The 23,265-nt window shown below is 41.7% G+C and overlaps 1 protein-coding gene across 1 annotated transcript in view; it reads right to left on the bottom strand.

The window, feature by feature from the left end:
* The window catches only part of MTF1 (metal regulatory transcription factor 1), a 100,018-nt gene that overhangs the window by 66,353 nt on the left and 10,400 nt on the right, over positions 1-23,265 (bottom strand). Inside the window, exons 3-4 of the mRNA XM_069223980.1 lie at positions 5,820-5,951; positions 2,106-2,179 (exon numbers count right to left, since the gene is read on the bottom strand). Of these exons, the coding sequence (XP_069080081.1) occupies positions 2,106-2,179; positions 5,820-5,951 (206 nt within the window). The remainder of the gene's footprint in view (positions 1-2,105; positions 2,180-5,819; positions 5,952-23,265) is intronic.

Raw genomic sequence — 23,265 nt, 5'->3', positions numbered from 1 at the left:
TTTATGGTCTTAAAGACCGAAATAAAGAAACACTGATTCAGGGCAATAAACTCCAGAGCACTCCTTTGCTCACATCATAGTCTTAAAGAGGGTTGTGAGATCTGCTATACAATTAATGATGGATACAGGAATATAAGGGAGGGTCAACTATGAGCAAAGCTGTAAGCAAAGGAGGTGATGTTAGATGGTGTCAACTAGACCAATCATGTTCCTACAAATTATGAAAAGGGCAGAAGCATCCAGAAACTACTCAAGTCGAAATGCAATCCTGTAATCTGTAGTGAAGAATGGCACACAGAAAGAGTACAAAACGGAGTGTATAATTCACTCATGTGTAAAGCTAATACTTAAAAAAGAAACTGTACTGACAAACATTAGAATAGAAATGGGCTTAGCCAAAAAAAAACTGCTTAAGTGCCCAACTGTGCAAATATAGAAATCGATGCCAAAAGACAACTGTCAAGAAAATCTGACATTCTCTAAATAAGGTAAATGGGGAGATAAATATCCTCTTTAATATACATGAATATTCGGTTGTCATTTGTTACGTTAACAGACTGCTAGTATTATCGTGCTAATATATTTCTAGCGTAGCTGTGCCTCACAGGTATTTATCTTTTTGGGCAAGTGATGCAGGGTGAGGCATACTCTAGCAGTACTATCCCGATCGTGACCTAATAGGTGAATTTGTTGCCTTTCATCCACAAAGTAATTACTGTAGGCAAGGTTGAAGTAGATCTGATACGGAACGTATTTTATGATGCTAGTATTTTTGAGGTTTAATCATATTGTCTTGCCTGATCAATTTTGGGATAATTACATCCAACTGAAGCCTTATTACATTTGTATTGAGTGGATTAGTGCACTTCGTGATAAATTAATGGTGTGATTAGTATTAGCCATATTTTGTAAAGTTTATACATGACTATTTTAGGTGTTTTTAGCTCTGTGTGATGGCGCATGCAAATGAAGTGATTGTTAATTATAGCTTTTTTATTGATAAGACTGCACTTTATTAAGTCACCTTTAATGTATTATAAAGTGACGTTTTGAACTTGTAATTGGTGAATTTGTTATGGCCGGATAGGCTGACAACAATAAAAGTAAAGGTTATCACCTGCGAAATATTAGAGAATCGTTGTGTATCAAACGAAAATGAGTTGTAAGAGACTGCCTGCCTGCAGTATTAATGATGCAGCTTTTTTGGGAGAGGGAACTGTGTACAGCGTAGATTACTTTTAATAAATGTATTTTAATTTAGTACCATACAATTATTGAACCTACATTAAGTCCTGAGAATGGTCTCGAAAAATAGAAAGGGGACTGAAAACAAGAAAAGAGCTCCATAGGTCAGCAATGAACTGGGATAGATGGCATTTGTATGTTAATTATTTTTTCTCAGATATACATTTAAGTAGTGAATAATTGAAGTGCTCTTCTTTTTCTGTTTATGTGTTCTTTAATGAAAGATGTTAAGTAAGGGTTTAAATCAATAATATAATTATTTAATTTGCAAAGGGCATTTTTGTTGAGTTTGATATTTTGCTGGTTACCCCAGACCCTTGGGATATTAGTCAGGACACACCCCATTTGTGTCGCATAAGTCTCTAAGCCCTGCACGAGTTTTGGCATTTACCTTAGTTTGTCACTGACGACATTTAATCCCTAATCAAAGTACAAGCGATAATAAACAGCTCCACTGTCACTAAAATACTAGAAAATGCTTGCTTCTGCTTTAGCTGTTAAAATGATTAACTTGGTTTCAATAAGATCTTCTGTTCAAAATTCAAATGATGTCTAACAAATAGTGATTGGAACTGACAATGCAAAAACTGGATATACAACAAAATAGCATGTGTAAATGTCTGAATTTGACTACATCTCTAAAACAGAGTTGTGCAATGACACAATTATTATAGTAACATAGAAAGCAACTCCTTGGTTCATAATAGTAGATGTTTCACTGACATGCCACAGACAAACCAGCAAAGGAAAATGCCATGATTTTCGATTGTGCCAGGAGCAAAACCTGCACACCTCCAAGGTCATGAATTTCTTGTCGACTCCACTCTCTTCATTACAAAATAAAATAGAAGAAAGCTTACCAGTATGTGTTCGAACATGTGTTTTGAGGTGGTGACTTGCAGCAAAAGCTTTTCCACAGCCACCATGATCACACCTACAAGACATTATTAAAAACGTTTAGGTAAAAAACACAAATGGTGACAACGGGAACAGTATAACATTATTAGTTTCCAAAATAAAAAAGTGTAAAATCAAGCTAAGTCTGACGTGATAAATCAGAGATGTTAATTTTGATCATGGATTAATCAAGTACTTCATTTTCACATGTGCAGAGATCTCAGATGTTACTGCCTTAGTCTGTGCTGAAAGGTGTTTACTGGAAAGGTGCATCCATTGAAAAAGCGTGAGGACACAGGATGTACTACACCAAGAATTCAATTTTGAAAGGCATTTTTATTGAGACTTAAACTGTGGCCTTAGCAAAATAAGGAGACAAAATATCTGTTTTCTCTATACAACAGGCCAGGCTAAAGTATTGATTCAGGGAATATCGCCTACTCTTTCTAACAATGCTGTCGATTTTTTAAGGCCATATGTAGTAATTTCTTATTAACTTTACATTGCCTTCTAGTGAGGGATTCACATAACGAATACTTAGCCCACACTGTGCCTAAATGATTCAGGGATGTGGAATTCCTATCGCCCGGGACATCTCGTTTGGGGTCAAGGGCAACAAGTTTTTATGTTTACTTTGTCCTTGGGACAAGTAGGCCCAACCCTCTGCAGCACAAACCCTTTGGTTGCCTGTTTATAGAGTGGAACTCTCTGCAGTTGAGGTAATGTGTTTCCAAAGATAATGCTGTTCGAACTTGTATTTATGGTTCATTATTTGAAAGCCTTCATTATTAGGGTGAGTGCTGTAAATAAATGTGTACACGTTTGAAAAGTTTAGGCTATGAGGCTAATTATAATGCTCCCAGAATGCTCTCTGATTAGATGCAAATGAAGTGTCATTTAGTAAAATGTGTTGATGCATGCTAGTTTTTCCCAAAAATATTTCTAATGGAAAATCAGTGTAACCATTTTCAACACGATTATGGGAAGCATGAAAATAAACAAACACTGACAAAGCCAACTGATCTGACATATTTTTATAAGTCTTTTAGTTTCATCAATGCGTGTCTTGTTTTGACATGGCTTTTGTAACACTTTATTGTTGTGGGAGCTACCAGGCCCTCAACATTGTAACAAACACTGGCAAAAAAAAAAAAAAAACGTTTTTGAACTCTAAAAGCACACGCTGCCACCAGTGGCATATAACAAAGGCCCCGCAGCCGCCCTCCAGGGGGCCCCATCAGCACAGAACCTGCCCTGAGTGAGTCTGGAGAGGGGGCTCCTCCATGTTCCTTGCAAAGGGGCACCCTCCAGTTTCGTTACGTCACTGATTGCCACTGTAGTTCCTGACACTGAACAAAACTACTTTGTGTGCCAATATGCCCCTTGTGAAAGAGCAGAATGCGATCATTCACAGTAAAGCCAGCCGAAAGAGAGAGAAATAGAAGTTTAATAAACAGAAAATGTCTTTGTTAACACCAGACCTAATTAGGGACCAAGACCCACATGTAGGTATCTTTTTGCATGTTGCAAACAGAGACTTTCGCTGTTTGCGACGTGCAAAAAGCACATTGCGATGCACAAACCCAGTTTTGTGATTCGGTAACCTGGTTACCGAATCGCAAAACAGGTCTGCGACTCGCAATTAGGAAGGGGTGTTCCCTTCCTAATTGCGATTCGCAGTGCAATGTAGGATTGTTTTGTGGCGCAAACCAATCGCAGTTTGCATCCATTTCAAATGGGTGCTAACACTTTCGCAAAAGGGAAGGGGTCCCCTTCCCCATTGTGAATGTCACTGTAAACATTTTTTCAGAGCAGACAGTGGTCCTGCGGACCACTGGCTGCTCTGCTTTCGTTTTTGTAATGCATCTCGTTTTCCTTTAAGGAAAACGGGCTGCATTACAAAAAAAAAAAAAAAAAAAACTGCTTTATTCAAAAGCAGTCACAGACATGGTGGTCTGCTGTCTCCAGCAGGCCACCATTCCTGTGAGGGCCGCCATTCGCAAGGGGGTCGCAAATTACGACCCACCTCATGATTATTCATGAGGTGGGCATTTGCAAAGCCCTTGCGAATCACAGATGGTGTCAGGGACACCATCCTACATTCGGATTTGCGACTCACAATTTGCGGGTCGCAAATCTGAACCTACCTACATGTGGCCCCAAAATCTTAAAGAAAGTCACAAAATTGCACCCATGGTATATGTCGTACCCCTATAAAATATTTGTGAACTGTATTTTAGCATGGGTAAATACGATGTGTAGATTTGCTCATGTGAAAATCTATTGAGCATTTGCAAGTTCATTTCCCCTCCAGCCACTTTCTTCCCAACCCTGGAAGAAGTTCTAATTCTGCCATTGTCAAGAGTAAATGTCCAACCTTTCTTACTATGGGAAAATATTAGAAGCTGGTGAAAATCTTTAAAACATGCAGGTTAGTAGGTTTGCAGACTCAAAGGCATTCCAGCCCAGGAACTATTGCTTACTGCTTCCTCCAGCCCCAGTATGCAGATCTGCAGAAAGGTGGCAAAATAACGAAATTGCTACAGTAGGGATTGAAACTGCAAGTATTCAAGCCCTACTATGGTAGTAGCCCTGGCATAATCAGAGAGGCTACTATCAGAGCTCTTACATAATGAGATTGCTGCCATAATTTGTCGCCACACTACATGGCACCAAAGGGACAAGTAGATCTTTTTACAGGACAAGTAGATTTGAGAAGCAACCTGTCCCCTGGACAAGTAGATATTTGAATAAATTCCACACCCCTGATGATTTCTCTTGCCCGAAATTAGAAAGTGGTGTTAAAAGCAGGCCATAAGAGACAACTCCGATGTCTTTATTTTGAAGTAAATCGACCTTCTGAGCGAAAGAACAGAATTCAGGTATTCAGAGAGTACCAGGACTTTGCAAAATATATCACCAGCACGTCAGAAAACCTAGTTCAATGCAAGATATTAATTCAGACAGACAGGTTCTTGATGAATGTACATCGGAGGACTCACTGTACTGAAGAAAAAGATGCAATTGCACCAATCTGCATAAAATGTGTTATGTGGAGGCTAGTTCATGCCTCTAGGGGGATGTATTGGTTTGAAACGTACTCCAAAGCTGGTCAATCTGTGTTAGCAACCATTCCTAGGTAAACTCTAATGCAATTGCCCTATTTCCTTTTCAACAGCCCTACGTGATAGAAAACAGGACATTCAAAGCACCAGTAGTTCTCGAGCTAAGTTATCAACCATAAATTCATACACAGTCCTTTCAGATCCAAAATCTCTTTCGGAACATGTGCATTTATACAGCCCCTAAGGTAACGATAAGCAGCGACAGAGTTCTACAACTTTAAGAATCCTTTTTAATGTAATAGTGGCAAGAAAAAAAGTATCAGTAATGGGGAGGTCACAGATATGAATAACATGTTATTAACTACCCCGAGCTTAAGATTGACAATGTTCTTCAAAACAAATTAATTTGATTAAGATATCTGAAAGCTTGATAAATGTAGGTGTGTTTCATGACGCCACAGCACACCTCAAAGATTCAGCAACTCGTTTGTGAATGACATGAAGGGTTAGCTGCAGTTTCATCATTTGTACATGAAACCATTTTTAAAATATGAAACAGCCCATGGTGGTAGTATAAGAGATAACTGCCATGTAAACACTTCAAAATGTTACCTAAATGGTTTTTCTCCAGTATGTGTGCGGACATGCTTTCTCAAATCACTGAGGGTGGTGAAGTATTTGCTGCAACCTTCAGATTCACAGTTGAATGTCTTCCCCGTGTGAAGCCTCTGATGCGCTTTCAATCTGCAAAAACATTGCACAGTAAATACTTGCACTACACACAGTCAAAATATATTGCACTAAGACAGATATAATTGGCTTTAAAGGATACATTTTAAACCACTAATAGCTACGGCAAAATGGGCAAGTACTGAATTATGGCTGACAGTACAGGGGAATTTCTTTTTTTTTTTTAAACACAAGTTTTGAGCCAGGATAGACTGCTTAAACGGAGCAGCACACATAGGCAACTAAGCTGTCAGAGAAAGAGAAGATACGTCTGTTGTAAGTCTCAAAATCCAATGTGACATTTACAAATAAAGCACTCCACATTCTCCGTCTTTTCAGTAGGAAAAAAAATACAAATTAGAGGACATATGAAAGCTGATTAAATGTGATTAGTAAGGTCAAAAGATAGGAGGGTTGTGAGGGAGGGGATACAGAATAAGGCCATCATCAAAAAGAGAATTGTCCATCAGTTTAGTCACGAATTTCCTGATGTTAAACAGAGTCTAATCACCTTCAAGACCTAACCTCACCACTCCTCTTTACAAAATAATTAAAATGTACGATCAAACTCTTACAGCTAATTAAGCTAGCCCTGGATTTCAATAAACAGCTCTATTTCCAATTATTGAAAAATATACATGCAGGCCTGGTGAAATGACATACTGCCCTGTTGTTTAGAGAAGCTAAGGCATGAGTGCGAAAGCAACGCCTCTAAAATTATACTTAACACTGGATTAATATTTGTTTGTAACAGCTCATTTGGTAATGGGTGTGTGTAGCAAGCTGGCTATTTATGTAGTGCACCAATGTAGGTATTCACTATGCAAACAGTCCTGGTGACCCTTATTGGCCTACAGGGCTTAAATTAACTATCCAAAATGCTGACTTTGTGGTAGTGTGGGCAAGCAGTTTAGGGTTATGAGAGGGTAGTGTTAAGCATTTGTTGAACACACAGTCAAATAAATGAGACACACACTCAATTAGAAACTCAAGACCAATTTAGAAAAATACAATTTTTATATTAATTTAGACACCAAGATCTTGGAGATCAGGTACGTACTTCTTCAGTTTGTGATATTTAAAAATTACAGCTGTCAGATTAGAGGCATGAGCCTCAAACATGGTAATGCTATCGGATAGGAGAAACATACACTCCATAGGGTCACCTGCAAACGCTTTACAGGACCGTTATTCTGGATTTAAGATAAGTAGGGGCCAAATATAGGGGTGTTAGGGTAGTAGCCAAAGAGCTATATCTACTCTTGGGGGTCACTATGTCCCCTATATGACCACTTCCTGTGGGGAGTGGGCATAACCATGTCCCAGTGTTCCTTATGCCACCGAAAACAAGATAGAGGAACTCCTCTTTCATGAAGCACATCAGACAGACCACCTTAGGGGTATGACAAGCCTGGAGGTGCAACACACTTACTGCATACCTAATTTCCCACCTATCCTGGTGCCAAATGGGCCTCAGGGCAGGGGGTGGCATTTTCCAAGTCTGGAGGAAGCAGAGGTCACTTATCAAAGGCGGAAGAGTCTTTGAGTCCTCTGGCCTTAAAATACAGATACATTAGCCACCCTCTGGAGGAGGTGATAGCACCTTCTCCGGAGCAGGCATTGTTTCTGGCCTCTGAAAACGTGGGCTCTCACCTACAGTGTGTGTGTAGTGAAAATAGGTAGGGTTGACCACTAACTCTGTGTTTCACCACTGTGCATATTAGTTGTTCAATGTTCACCAGTTGCACATTACATTTTGTATTCAGTTTAGCTGCCTATTGGCTTTATCGTGGTATTAGACTTTGCAGTTGAGACATTGCAGATGAGCTGTGTTTTTCCACGTGGTAAACTAAGCTTGTGTTCTTCGTATTTTTTCTTACCAAACACGATAGCATGATAAGGAAGTGCATATTTTTTGTTTGTCTTCAGAGCAGGGAACAGGTTGGCCTTGGAAGAGGGAGCCTTAAATGTTGGCCAATTTTCAACGTTTTTCTTCCAACTCTGACCTACTGTAGCCAGCATGTTTTGAATATTTACATCTGAGAGGGAAGGGCCTTTCAGAAGGCTTTTTCCATGATTGTTTAAGCTAAGAAAGGTGGCCCTGGTCAGTAGCGAGGGGAATTTTCCGAGACTTCGGTCAGGATTGGATGTCAAATGCCTGACACAGACACTGGTCCTGTGAGGGTTGATATCTTTTTCTCGCAGTTGAACAGGGTCATCAACTTGCTGACATGAGAAAGATGAAGAGCCTTGGCAGGTCCTATGGTGAATTTTGACTTTATCCATTGTTTTGCATTTATGCGATAATATAATCACATATTTGCTGTGTACATTGCAGAGGGGAATCCCTTTGATATATTTTCCTTCCATTGCTGTGACTATTTTTTAAATGTGTGCCTCTGACTTACTAATCTCCTTTTTTAGGAACCTCGTGGTGGAATAATAATAAATGTCTTCTTTAAACTAAGAAGTGCATTCCAGAGATTTTTGTCAGCTTGGTCATTAGTGAAAGCAAAACAGGGTGTCAGAAATATGTCTGTGGAGGGAGGCTGGTCGATACCAGCCACCACAATAGAAAACTAGTAGGTTTTCAGGGGACACCTCTAAGGTTCCCTTCGGGTGCATGTCATAATAAATCCAATACTGACATCAGTATGGGTTTATTAAGGAAAAGTTTTTGATACCAAGCACCAGGTTTCAGTGATGCCATTATGTAACTGGGTAACTCGTAATGGCCAGTGCCCAGAACATACCTTAAGATGGCTTTCCTGTTCACTTGCAATATCTAGTAATTGAACTAGACATCACAGGGACATATCTGCACATGTAACATAATGCACTTTGTCTTAGGACTATAATGCCTGATGTAGGGGTGATCACATGTATTATATGCAGTAACTTGGGCATGTCACATAGTGAGTGTGCCATGTCGTGTTTTCACATGTGGTTCAGGCCTCGAAAAATCATAAAAATGTTACTAGACCTGCAGGTCCAGTAGCTTGAATAATCTTCTCGACATAACTGTAATGTACTTGACCTGGAAACAGGTCTCAAATTGTGTCATCCTAGGCAAATATTGTATTTTACAGTTGCCTTTTTCTTCATTCTCACGTATGAGTGCACCTTCAAATATGTGAGTTCAGCATTTGTGCTGTAAAAAAAAAATCCTCTTTTGTTTGAATAAATGCACTAACCGTTTGCTCCATGTATAATAAAACAAGCACACATTTAAGGTACACATGATCCATGCATGACTTGCCTCTTAGTTTATTAATAGCTTTGCCATCAGGGCAGGAGTGTTTCTCAGTTTATATTGAAACAATCACTTTTAATAAATATATTACTAAAGCATGATGTAGTAGCACACTGTCATTTACAGACAGTAAATTTCCAAGAAATGCCCAAAAACCTTCCCACTAACTTGCAACTTTACTGATAAAACTATATAATGTATTAACAATCTGTGAAAATTGGTTTCAGAAAACATTTATCATTTGCACATCACCAAGTAAAGTGTTCTGACTTTTTTTTGCATCCTATTAAAACATTTTCATCACACAGAAGTACAAAAATTGGTCTTTCACAACTACTGGAATATATTTTGAAATGTTTGTAAAGTTGACTTAGTTATATAAATGTTGTGTGTTGGAAAAAAGCCGATACTAAAAGTCTTTCACTTCACACAGGTCAGACAGTTCACCTTACAAAATCCTGGAACATTGCAGTCACAAGGAAAAGTATTTGCATTGCAAGAAGACTAACTGACTTTTCACCTCTGTCTCTGAAAACAGAGAAAATATGACAAGAATAAAATTTAAAGGCATTTTAATTGCTAATTCAGTTTCTGACTGAACAGAACACCTGCTCTTTGTCCACTGCTAGAAGGGTCGTTGAATTTAAAAATAGCTCTACCTCATAAAATAAAACTCACCAATGCGAGCAGCCCTGTGGTTTGAACCATGTCATGTTGCCGGAGATGGCAGTCCGCATGCAATTTGTATGGGGGTCCCTTAGGGTGGCATATTACATGCTGCAGCCTTTAGGAACCCTCTTTTGTACACATGCCCTAGGTACCAGGGGTACCATTTACTAGGGACTCGCCAGAGGTGCTAAAGTGTGTGTGAAGTGTAACACTATTAGACCATTTTACCTTGTTTTAGGGGAAGAGCACTGGCACTGAGGCCTGGTTAACAGGGACCCAGAGCAGTCGAAAAACAGTACCACTGGCAAAAAAGTGGGGGTGACCATGGCAAAAAAGGGCACTTTCCTACAGTGTCTGAAGTGGCACATGGTCAATAAGAGCAATCAGCTGCGTGGGTACAGTTCATGAGCTCCATGAAGTGGACGGAACTGCTTACCTGTCTTAGAAAGATGTGACACTTTTTGGGATGTAGTTCATGTATGTGCTCTGGATTTATCCCTTCCAACTACATGGTGCAAAACATTCATTCGTTTTTTGGCTGCAATGGGTTACCTACAAACTAAGATGTATAAGCGCCTCATCCGTCCCGAACGTGGGGCCACAATACATGGACTGTGTTGCCTACACATCTCCTCCACAGAGAAGTGTACTATGACCTGCCTTATAAAGGCCAGATAAATGAGAGACAGTAGTTTAACACAAGCAAGGCTATACCTAGTGCCAAAAGCTAGTTACTGAAAATTTATTTTGGCTTTCTCATTGGTTAAGCAATGGCCAATTTATTGGACTTCCACTGTGCTTTAGCCACCACCAAGCAGGTGTAAAGGAAACATTCTATTTCTTTCTTTGAAGTCCTCCATAAATATTTATTCAAAGGACCTGTGCCTTTTGCCCAGTTTTTTTTTTCTCAGTTACGGTGGTGATTTAATTTAGGCGTTGGCTTCGCGCTAAGACCTCCAGTTGACTGGCACTTTATTATCAATGCCTCTCCTCCTTGGCCTTAATAACAAGGGTAGCTTTGTTTGAATGTCCTAAATGACCTATGACAAGCAGACATTTTTAATGACGTTATTGACAAAATAATCCTCTCTGATTTCATAGTTTTCTGTTTGTTTGGTCCACACTCCAAAGAATGAACTGCTGTGATTTGTTATAATATTATTGTAAGGAAGGCAAGCACAATTTTCATGTTTACAGAAATTTCTCGGAGGTGAATGTGTTAAACCTCATGTCCAGTCTATGGTACAGGTTGATATATTAGACATTTGGTATTTATGAAGGTAATATTCTGCATTCTCAATTATTTTGCAATGGCTGATTTAGATCTTCTACTCCGATAGAAAGTGTAGGCATGTCATGCTTGGCTGTCCCTGGCCACCCACTATTAGATTTCTCTAATTATTAAGCCTATTGAATTAGGACAGTATAAAAATAGGACTGGAATTTCTTATTCCACTCTGCGTGAGACCGTTTTATGTTTATATTGTGTGACGTGCAGTTTCAGCAACATTTGTCATTTAACAAGAACAGCTTTAGCACTGAAAACTAAAACCTGCAATCTGTGAGTTCTACTTTTGTCCCATGCCCATGGGTGCAGGGGAGTACTCCTCTGAACTATTTAATAAGGGAGTATCTTCTGGGAAGGGGAAACATCTCAAATCCCACTGATGGTCAATCATTCTGTGGTTTAAGGAAGTGTTGGGAGAACAGGTTCTGTTGGGAACTACAAGTACACAGCTTGTTTTTATCTGCCAGACTTTGTGTCTGTATTTGGAGAATTTCACTGAGAATATTGCTAAACACTTCACAAAATACAATTATGCGTACAAATGTTTAATAGAAAAGAAAAGAAGAATGTGATATTTTCAAATAGAAGTGCCCGCAGAGGTATGAGTAACAGTGACAAGGAACAAAAACTGAATTGCCCCATCTGTTGTTCTACAATGAGCCTGCATTTAATTAAACATGCCAGGCTTGAGCCTCAGAAAAATGCTGCACAGTCGTTATCAACTATATGATTAAGTATGCTTCCTGACCACTTCATTATCATGACATAAAACAATGGTGTGGCATATGTGGAGGGTTGTACAACTTTCAAATGCATACATTTACAACGCATGCTTTTACCACGAATATGCCTTTACAACGAAAGAAAATAGTTTTAATATAACTTAAACTAATCCATCTAGATATACTTTAACCACCATAAACACACCGCTAAACCCTAAAAACACCCTTGCTACTCTAGACCCCTACCAACCCCTAAACTTTAAAGACACCCGCACAACCTTATACTCTTTCCCTCCATGGTAAAGAATGCATGGTAAAGGAACTGCATGCGTTGTAAAGGCTGTTTCTCAGGGAGAGGTCATGAAGTCTTGTTTTATTTAGTCTGTGCATAGACTACTTAGTCCAGAACCTACTCACATAATATTGGTCTCTCTGATGATGCCATACATTCACATAGGACCTACAAAGTGCATTATTGGTACAAGTTGACAAATGTGATTATACTCAGAGGGAGGCGGGAAAGTTCTTAATGTATTTTCATAACACCAGACCAAGTGTGCATGTAGCAATGGGGTCACTATTAATAATCAACCATGTTTCTGCCCTCTGCCAAAGTTAAAAATGGACCTGGGCATTTGTTTGATTCAAAAAGTAGATGCTTAAGTCATAAGATCTACAGTGCACTGAAGGACTTCTTAATAGAGGCCATGAAGGGTTCTAATAGCCCACCTTAGGTATTCTGTTTTAAATCCTGTAATAGGATACTAGTAATTAATACAATTTAACACACCTTTTTAAACTAAACTATTTTAACAGACCCCACAGGGTGGATCATTTGCGCACTCCACAGCTGATCCAAAACAAGATACAGGAGCTTGTCTGGGAAATTGAGTCGTAGGATAGAAGAGGACTAGATGATGAAGTGTGTCATATAAAGGGGTGTGAGTCTTGTTTCTTAAACATAAAAAGTCCTTCCTTCTAAAGTTAAAGGGTTTACGGAATATTTTGCATCACTGGAAACAACCAAATAGGATGTAACCTTAATATATTTAGACTAGGATGTTCTTGGTATGACAAGTTGATTATTACTATAATTTCTTATGAAAGATTAATTAACCACTTCGGTGTGGAGGACGGCTCTGTTCCATCTTGCACAGCAGTCCTCGTGTGCTGAGAATGCCTCCAGGACATCCTCTCACACAAGGAATAAAATCCCTAATCACTAGATTGCATGTGCCAGTAAAGGTAGCTTTGCTGGGCTAAGCCAAGGCTTAACTTCTTTAAGGTCTGGCCTGCAGTTTTCAAGGCCTCCTAGTAACATCCCTGCATGATGCACATCAAGCGTCACTTTGTAAGATAGCCCCGGGCGCTTAGAGTTTTAGCCCTGTACATTCTGGGGCCACCTATCAAACTTGAAGTGCTGCCTATGTGGAGGGAGAACAGCAGGGTAGCCTTTAACACTGTGACCTGCTGTTATTAGAGTCATGAGCTCTGATAACTCTATGACATGGGTTCACATGCAGTTAACAGATACACTGCACATGCTTTAGTCGTGCATGGTGTATAAGTTAACAGCAGCAAGCCACTTGCTTTCACTTGCTCCTTCAAGTGTTGTAGTGCTTCACAGCATCATGTTGGAGACCTGGCATTGCAGAACATGATTGGCCTTGTCTTGTCTCCGGTCACAGCTCAGTCTGTCATCGTACCAGCAACTCCCCAGACCTACAACTTCTTTCATGCCCTCTCTTATCTATGACCAGTCTTTTGCAAATGCACTTTATTTTACTGTGGAAACAAAAGGATCATTGTTTCGCTAAACAAAAAGTGTCTACTGAATAATGTGGTAGTTTTGCCTGGGTTGGTGTGTCTTTAAGTCTGCTTGCACTAAATTAGATCACAATGTTTCTAGCAGGCTTGTTAACTAAAAGCAGTATATAGGAGGGTGTTGTGTGACGAAATGTTGACACTTTCATCCCCCTGAACCTTTCTGGAAGACTTTAGGCTAGCTCACTTCAGTGGAAATATTACACCCCACAAGTTTCAAAGATCACCAGCCACCACTGGATTCTAGGTAAAACACCCTGTGAAAGCCATGCGTCACCCCATCCAGGATTCCCCTAAGTGTCTAGTTTTCAAAACTTTACAGGTTTGCTAAGTTTCCCTATGTGCTGGTGGAGTTAGGGCACGAAATCCACAGCTCTCACATTTTCGCAGTAAATGGGTCAGTTTTGAGTGGAAAATGTGATGTATCCATATTGCATTTTAGGCCGTTTCCTGAAGTGGTCACTAAGCCTACCCACACAACTGAGGAATTATTATATCAGAAGACCTAGGGGAATGCTAGGTGGAAGGAAGTTTGTGGTTCCCCGCAGATTCCAGAACTTTCCATCACAGAAATGTGAGGAAAATGTGTTTTATTAGTCAGTGTGTGTTTTTCAAGGCATTCTGGGTAAAACAACCTGGTAAGAGCCATGCAATCAATCCATCCTGGATTCCTCTAGGTGTCAAGTTTTCAAGAAATGTACAGGTTTGCTAAGTTTCCCTAGGAAGTGGCTAAGCTAGGGCCCAATACCCATAGCTACCCACACTGCAAAAAAATGGGTAAATTTTGAGTGGAAAAATGTGATGTATCCATTTTGCAGACACTATGTCTACCCACACAAGTGAGTTACCATTATGATCAGAAGACCTGTGGGAGCATAGGACAGAAGGATATTTATTACTATAAATAGGATATTGTTGCATGTGTGCCTTTCAAATGCAAGCCAGTATGTAAGAAAGAAGACATTTTGAAAAATACCCTCTAAATCTTATGCTTGTATGGGTTCCCATGAATTCAGAGATAGACAAATAACCACTGCTCCTATATTCCATACCTTATACCCATTTCAGAAATACAGAAATTACCTTTCCCCCCCCCCCTTGCATATTTCACCATATGTCTTAGTCTATACTCACTACATAATGAAAAACAAGCATTTACAGGGCAATAGGTCTCACGTGTGTGAAAGTTAGAGCTCTTGGTGTTCAAAATAGCATTTTGTTTACTTTTTTTTTTTTTTATGCAGTGGACTGATGATATTTGCATAGTGCTATTGCCATTTGTATGACCTTGCGGCACTGGAAAACCCCAAAAAATGGGAAATAGGTTATGAGGGAAGGGAGACAGGAGCAATATGCTGGCTGAGAAAAAAAAAATTAGCAACAACATCCTGGAAAAAGCAAACACTCATAGAGAACACAAGATGAAGTAAAGCATGTGAAATGTAAGCAGGAACAACATGGTTACGGTAACGCTTTTACACCTATAATATGCTGGCTGAAAAAAGCATGCAACATTTACAGTTTTAATGTGCAAGAAGCAGGGAAAAGGTGCAGTACCACAGGCTGTCACTAGGTGTCCCTTGTGATCTCTTTTGGCCACATAAGGTACTGCACCCTGCAATCTTAAATTCAACACATTACCAATGACTTTCGGAGCGCGGTGCTGAAAAATGAAGCAGGGAGCCCGTTTTGAGAAAGGTTTTACTCTGTGCATTCAGGTTAAGAGGGAGGGGAGACCATAGTAATATGCTGTTTGTTAAGAAATAAGTATGAGGTTGCGCTATATATGAAACTTCATGCAGTCATGTAAAGCGATCTTTCGATCGACTTAACACTATATGAAACTTCACGTCCTCAAGTAAAATGCTAAGACACAACAAAGAAACAGCTGCATGCCCAAAACGAGGAAAAGGAAGAAACAACATTTGGCTACGCAGCGCAAAGTGTCGAGTCGAAAGAAAATATTAGTACGCCGAACTAAGCAATATGGCCTATTGTGCAATAATCCATGAACCAGGGTCAGTCTCCAAGGCGGTAACAAAGAAGCCCTAAAGCAGGACAAACATGAAGCATTTACCTACGAAATCAAGGGAACTTTGAAAGACTTTCCAAGGAACAAATGAAAGTGATGGGCATGAGATGGGTGTGTTGCAAGCCCACAGATGTAGATTACAACATATTGAGAGACATTGCTTGCGCGCTGCCTATGCTTAACCTTACAACTGTATGATGCAGCTCAGTTGTTGGCTCTGGTTACCTCGGGTTCTTCGAGAACCTACAAACCCTATATATCCTCACAACCAAAGCGGTCTGGCGAACATAATGATACACTGCTTTTGTAAATCAGCCATTGTAACAAAAAGTTACAAAAGAAAACATTGTCACAAATGACTGTTATCTCCTACTTGTTTTCAATATTTATTAATTTCAACATGGGAAAACCTTGAGGGACCTACACATATGACCTCTTGCTGAATTTTGTCTACTTTTCAGAAGTATATAGGTTTTCTGGATCACCCATGGGTTTCACACGGGTGAGCAGCACAAACTGTAAGTAGGCTGAAAGCACAAAAATAGTAAAAATGTGCTGCTGCTTTGAATAATGCCATAACTGTAGTAAAAAAAAACTTTTTGGATTCAGCTCTGAATGGTCCTGAAGCTGGGAAGATGGTGACTTTAGTACAGCAAACAGTTTGTGGATGCCATTTTAGGGGAAAAAATAGGCACTTATCTGGACCACTTTTTACTCATTTTTCTCAAAAACACTTATATTTTGCCTTCTTTCCCAGTCCCCTCCAGGGGAATCCACAAACCCTAGGTACATTAACAATCCCCATGATGTTGGAAAAAAAGATGCAAATTTGGTTTGGATACCTTGTGTGGAAAAAAGGTTACGGGACCCTAAGCACCAACTACCCCAAATAGCCAAAAGGTTCAGCACTGGGTGGTTACGGCCCAGCAGCTAAGGGATGACTTTAGCATTTTAAACCATCTGATGATGCCATTTTTATGGAACAAATTTACACTTTTATCTAGAGTACTTTTTCCTATTCTCCCCCAAAAACTCTATTTGTGGCTATATTTTGGTTATTTTCTCAGTCCCCTCCAGGAGAATCAACAAATCCTGGGTACATTTTGAATCCACAGGATGTTAGAAAAAAAAGGATGTACCCCAAATAGCCCAAACAAAGGCTTAACACAGCGGGGAGGGGATAAGCATGTGCAAGCAAACTGCCAATAGACATGTGTGCATATATATATATATATATATATATATATATACACACACACACACACACACACACACACGATGGGCACAGGTGTAGGCAGACATTTTTGGTAAAAAGACAGAAGGTGTACAGGGTCATTTTCACCTTGACTGCTGAAGACTCAGATATAAAGAGTTATTTATCGACTGGAAGGCTAAAATGTCTTCACAACATATAGATCTGTTGAACCCCTCTCCTTGAGGCCAGAATGAAGTACAACCATCGGAAAAGCCAATAGGACTCACCTACGTGAGCTATTGACTTTGGCAATGTGTTTTCGCCATGTTTTACACCAGTGTGGCAGTTGTTCAGCATGGCTAAAAGTTAGTGGTGTGGATTAGGGTGAGTGGGCTAGTGTGTAGACAGAAGTTTGGTATATTAGAGTAGAGTGTAGTGGGAATAGAATGAAGTGGTGTAGAGTGGGGTAGATTGAAGTGGGATAGATTGGAGTGGGGTGGATTGGAGTTCAGTAGATTGTGGTAGAGTGGGGTAGATTGGAGTGGGGGACGAGGTAGACTGGAGGTGGGAAGAGTGGAGTGGGGTAGGTACGGGTGAACTAGGGTAGAGTGGGGTAGACTGGAGTGGGAGAATGTGGTAAATTAGAGAGGGGTAGATTAGGGTAGACTGGAGTGGGGTAGAATTGGGTGGTGTGGAATGGGGTAGATTACAGTGGAGTAGGGGTAGACTGGTGTGGAGTGGGGTAGACTGGGGTGGGGTAGAGTGGAGTACAGCGAGGTATATTGGGGAGGCGGGTAGAATGGGTTAGATTAGAGTGGGATAGACTGGAGTGGCGTCAGGTAGACTGGGTGGAGTGGGAAAGATTGACGTGGGGGATATTGGGGTAGAGTAGTGGGGTAGACTGTGGTGGATTGGGATGGGGAAAACTTGTTGCACCGCAGCAGCGTCCTAGGGCCGCTGCAGCGCAACATACAGGGAACGCAGCGGGGAAAGCCGCAGCTCAGTCAGGGTCGCGGCACACGCCGCAGCCCATTTCTCTGGCCGCCAGTTCCAGGGCTGGCGCGGCAGGATAGGAGACCCCGAGTCGGGTCTCGATCCTTGCCGCGCTCAGCGCGCGCAGCACATTTAATTGATTAAGACACATTAGGGATTCCCGGGGAACCCTCCTTGCCACCACTTACCTTCTTTCATGGCCAAAAGCCGTATGCCTGCACATGGCTCATTTTTATGCATGCCTTTCCCCTTCCCAGCATGCTGTTCACTTCCTCTCTTCCCTGCATGCATTATTTCCCTTTTCTTAGGAGCATGTTTTCTATTCTAGTTCTAATCTTTTCCCCAAACCAAGATTGTGGTTTTACTACTTCCTGTTTTCCACTTCCTGTTTAGGGGCATATAAGCGGAATCTATCTTTCTTCTCATTGCGTTGCAACACTCCTGTGGTGGTAGTCACGCTCCGGCTGGTTTCCTCTTGTGGCGCCAGTTGTTCTTGATCTGTCTTCCGTCTCCAGAATTCCAGAATCTTAAGTCCTAACGTCCTTGTGTCCTCCTTCTGTTTCAGGGAGTTCCTGTTGGAGGTTGTTTACCCTTTTGGGGTTTTTCCTCTGGGACTCCTTCTGGAGGGCATGGACTGCAGTGGCTTACTATTGTCAAACAGCACTGTGGCTACCGGAAGGGATCGCCCCTACCTCGGCCAGAGCAGGACTTGCAGGAACCGGGGCCGCTCACCACCTCTCTCCAACCTCGACGGTAAGCCCAGGGTGAATCGTGACAGATTGCAACGCCCAAAACTCCAGTTGCAGTCCGGAACCATGGAGAGTCCAGTGATGAGTACAGAGCCAACAAGCCAAACCCTGCTCCTGACTATACAACAACAGGCTCAAGAACTCCAACAGCTACGTACCGAAAACACGGTCTACGACAAGCCTTCGCCTCCAGAACCACTGATGTTCCTATGGTCTCTGCCACTACGCCTTGTTTCTCCGGGGATCCTAACAAATTAAGAGAGTTCCTGGATGCCTTGACGGTCTATTTCGCATTCCGCCCCTCACAATTTATGCAAGACAAGACAAAGGTGGGGTATTTGATTAGCGCCCTATCTGGCCCTGCTTTAGCATGGGCAACTCCTTTAGTGACAAGCAACGACCCTAGCTTGTCTAATTATTACAGCTTTGTCACTGCCTTTAAGCAGATGTTTGAGCGCCCTGGACTTGAGTCTTCAGCAGAATAAGCGCTCTGCGATATTCAACATGCAAATCAGGACGTATTACAATACATCACTCGTTTCAGACAATTGGCAGCAGAGACTTCCTGGGTGGAACGTACCTTGGTGACCCTGTTTCGCAGGGGTCTCAGAGAGGACATTAAGGACGAACTGGTGCACTCTGCCAGAATAGAGAATCTTAAGGGATTAATGGATCAGACCTTGACGATAGAATATCGGTTAAATGAGCGAAGAATGGAGAGAAAGAAGAGTCGCTTACCATCACACTCTGTGACGTCCCGCACCCTTCCTCATCGTTCCGAGGAGGTTTGTCCTGAAACTAAGGGTGCTACCGATGAAGAACCTATGCAAATGGATACGGCTCGAGGGTCATTATCATCTAGTGAACGAGAAAACAGACGAAGGAAAGGATTTTAGGGGTTATTCCAACTTTGGAGGAGGTGTTAATCCGTCCCAAAAGTGACGGTAAAGTGACGGATATACCACCAGCCGTATTACGAGTCCATTATATCCTATGAAACTCGTAATACGGCTGGTGGTATATCCGTCACTTTTGGGACGGATTAACACCTCCTCCAAAGTTGGAATAACCCCCTTAGTCTGTATTGTGGTGCAGCTGGTCATCTAATTCGCACATGTCCTGTCCGTCCAGCCAAGCCTTTGGGAAACGCCAATTCCTGTCCTCAGTGAGAAGGGCGAGGTCGGGATATTGCGAAATACCTTCCATTTGTTCCTCAAGGGAGGAAGGAACTACTCTTTTCCTTTTACCCGTTATCCTCCACTTAACTGATGGCCGGGAAGAAAAGGCTCTGGCTTGTTGGACTGTGGAGCCAGTGGTATCTACCTAGATGAAGCATGGACCAGGGAAAGACAGATTTTGCAAATACCTAAGGAAGTACCAGAACAAGTCCACACGGTGGATGGATCACTCTTGGCCTCAGGACCAGTACAGTATACCACCCCTACCTTATGTCTCCAATTCGGGAAACATCAAGAAAACCTTTCTTTTGATTTGATTTCTTCACCACATCACGTTATGATCCTGGGAATTCCATGGCTCACTCGGCATAACCCTTACCTTAACTGGGAAACAGGAACCATTTCTTTATTCTCTCACTTCTGCCAACACCACTGCTACTTAGCAGGAGACTATTGGTCCCCCAAAGAGTCTCTTAACGGCACCCCCTAAGGTGGGATGTTCTATTAACGTCCTACAGGGAGTACCCAGACATTATCAAGAATATGCCGATGTATTCCAGAAACCAGAAAGACCTGAGCTGCCACCCCATAGAGAATACGATTGCGCCATTCCTTTGGAACCAGACGCAGTGATTCCTTTTGGGCGAATGTACTCTCTAACAGAACCTGAGAAGCAGATCCTTAAGGAATACCTAGAGGAGAACATACAGAGTGGATTGATTGCTCCCTCCTCTTCACCTGCAGGGGCTCCTCTCTTCTTTGTGCCTAAGAAGACGAAAGACTTGCGTCCCTGTATTGATTTTAGAGGATTAAACAAGATCACTACGAAGGATCGGTACCCGCTACCTCTTATTAAGGACATCTTAGAAGCTGTCAGAGGGGCAAAGAGATTCACCAAGTTGGATCTTAGAGGAGCATACCATCTTTTAAGGATAAAGGAAGGGGATGAGTGGAAGACCGCCTTCAGAACACCTTACGGTCACTATGAATACCAAGTAATGCCATTTGGGCTCACCAATGCCCCCTCCATTTTTCAAAGATTCATGGACTCTGTTTTTTCCGATCTTCTACAGCAAACATTGGTTGTTTATCTAGACATTTTAATATTTTCTGTCCACCCAAAACAACACACTAAACATGTTCTCCAAGTCCTAGTGAGACTCAGACAACACCATTTATTTTGCAAACCAGAAAAATGCGAGTTTGATCGAGCACAGGTAAAATACTTGGGATATTGCATTAACCAAACTGGGGTTGCCATGGATTCAGATAAGGTTCAAGCTATACTGGATTGGCCGTCCCCCTCTTCCATCAAAGAAACTCAGTGTTTTTTGGGATTGGCCAATTTCTATCAACAATTTATAGCGGACTTTGCCCAGAGAACCAGTTACATTACTCAAACCCTTAAAAAAGAATCTAAGGAAGGGTTTTTGTTGGACACAAGACGCAGAGTTGGCTTTTCAAGAATTAAAGAAAGCCGTCATTTCAAGCTCCCATTTTACGGCACCCAGACACCAACAAACAGTTCATCGTTGTCGCAGACGCCTCCGAAAGAGCCATAGGGGCTGGGCTGCCTTGCTACAGAAACAAGACAATGATGAGTTAGAGCACCCTGTATTCTACCTTTCACACATATTATCCGATTCAGAGCGGAACATTTCAGTGTTAGAACGAGAGTTACTCGACTTGAAGACCGCCTGCACGGAATGGAGACACTTCCTGATGGGCTCGAAAGAACCCTTTGAAGCCCGGACAGATCACCAAAACTTACAATGCTTGAGAAACTTTCAGTGTCAGAATAGCCGGCAGGCTCGATGGGCTTTCTTTTTCAGTCTATATGATTTTTACATCACATACATCCCTGGTTCTCAGAATATCTTGGCCGATGCCTTGTCTCGGCGTTACCCTCAGTGTAGCGATTCTCCTGTACAGAACCTATTTGAAAGTAACAAGATCATTGGTTTAGTACAGACATTTCTAGACCAGGTCAAGTCTGAATATTCCCGTCTGGAAACTACAGAGATGAACAAGTTGCGCCCGCAACTTCATATAGATCAAGGATACTATTACCATAACAAAGCCTTGTTCTTACCCACTAAGTAAGTCCAAACGGAAGCCCTACGTATGTGCCACGATTCCCCCATCGCAGGTCATCGCGGAATGAAAGCTACCCAAGAGCTTCTGCTTCGCTCCCTCTGGTGGCCCACTCTCAAGGCGGATACTGAAGACTATGTGTCATCCTGTCCCATATGTGCACAAGCCAAGACACCCCATACTAAACCAGTAGAATTACTTTGCCCATTACCTGTTCCCCCAGGTCCATGGCACACTATCTCCACTGATTTTATGTGCTCTTTACCCTCTTCAGTTGGAAATTGAGTAATAATGGTGACCGTTGATTCCTTCACTATGATGGCACATTTCACGGCGTTAAGAAAACTACCAACGGCAAAGGAACTAAGCCAAATCTTTACGCAAGAGATCTTTCGGCTTCATGGACTACCTCAGGTTATTATCTCAGATCAGGGTTCTCAATATATCTCCCCGTTCTGGAAACAATTCAGTAAGACCCTGGGAATAGAAGTGGCCTTATCATCAGGGTTCCATCCTCAAACTAATGGACAGACGGAACGACTAAATCAAGGCCTCAAACAATATTTACGCAGCTTCTGCAATGCTACGCAGAGTAATTGGTCTACCTATTTACCACTTGCAGAATTCTCCTACAACAACTCAATACACAGTGCCTCGAAAGTCTCTCCTTTCTATGGGTCTTACGGTTTCCATCCTAAGGCTTTTCCAACTCCCCTGAAAGATACTTCCAATCTTCCTGCCATCTCCTCTTATGTTTGGCAACTACGGGGTGTCCAACGTGTTATCCATTCTAACCTTGTGGCCACTAAGTCACGCATGAAAAGGATGGCTGATAAGAAACGTTGTGAGGCTCCACAGTATCAGGTCCACGATAAGATTTGGCTTTGCTCTAGATTTTTGCCTCTCCGACATACCCAGAACAAATTTAAACCTCGTTATTATGGTCCATTCCTGATCCTCCAGAAGATCAATCTGGTGGCTGTGCGTCTCCGTTTGCCCCAGACTTGGAAAATACATCCTGTGTTCCATGTCTCACAACTCAAACCTTACCTTCCTGATCCTTTTCACAGACAATTCTCCTGTCCTCCCCCTCTGCTAATTGATAATGTACCCGAATACGAGGTCCAGGAAATCTGTGAATCTCGGTTTTTCCATGGGCGCCTTCAATATCTTGTTCATTGGAAAGGCTACCATATGAGTGAGTGTTCCTGGGAAGAGACCCTTTCAGTTCATGCCCCTCTTTTGGTCCGTCGTTTTTTCCGACTTTTTCCTCACAAGCCTGGGGTCTCGGGGGGGGGGGGGGCCTACTGTTGTGCCGCGGCTGCGGCGCAA

The sequence above is a fragment of the Pleurodeles waltl genome, chromosome 3_1, assembly GCF_031143425.1.
Source record: "Pleurodeles waltl isolate 20211129_DDA chromosome 3_1, aPleWal1.hap1.20221129, whole genome shotgun sequence".
NCBI classification, from domain to species: domain Eukaryota; kingdom Metazoa; phylum Chordata; class Amphibia; order Caudata; family Salamandridae; genus Pleurodeles; species Pleurodeles waltl.
This window is presented reverse-complemented; position numbering and strand designations above follow the sequence as displayed.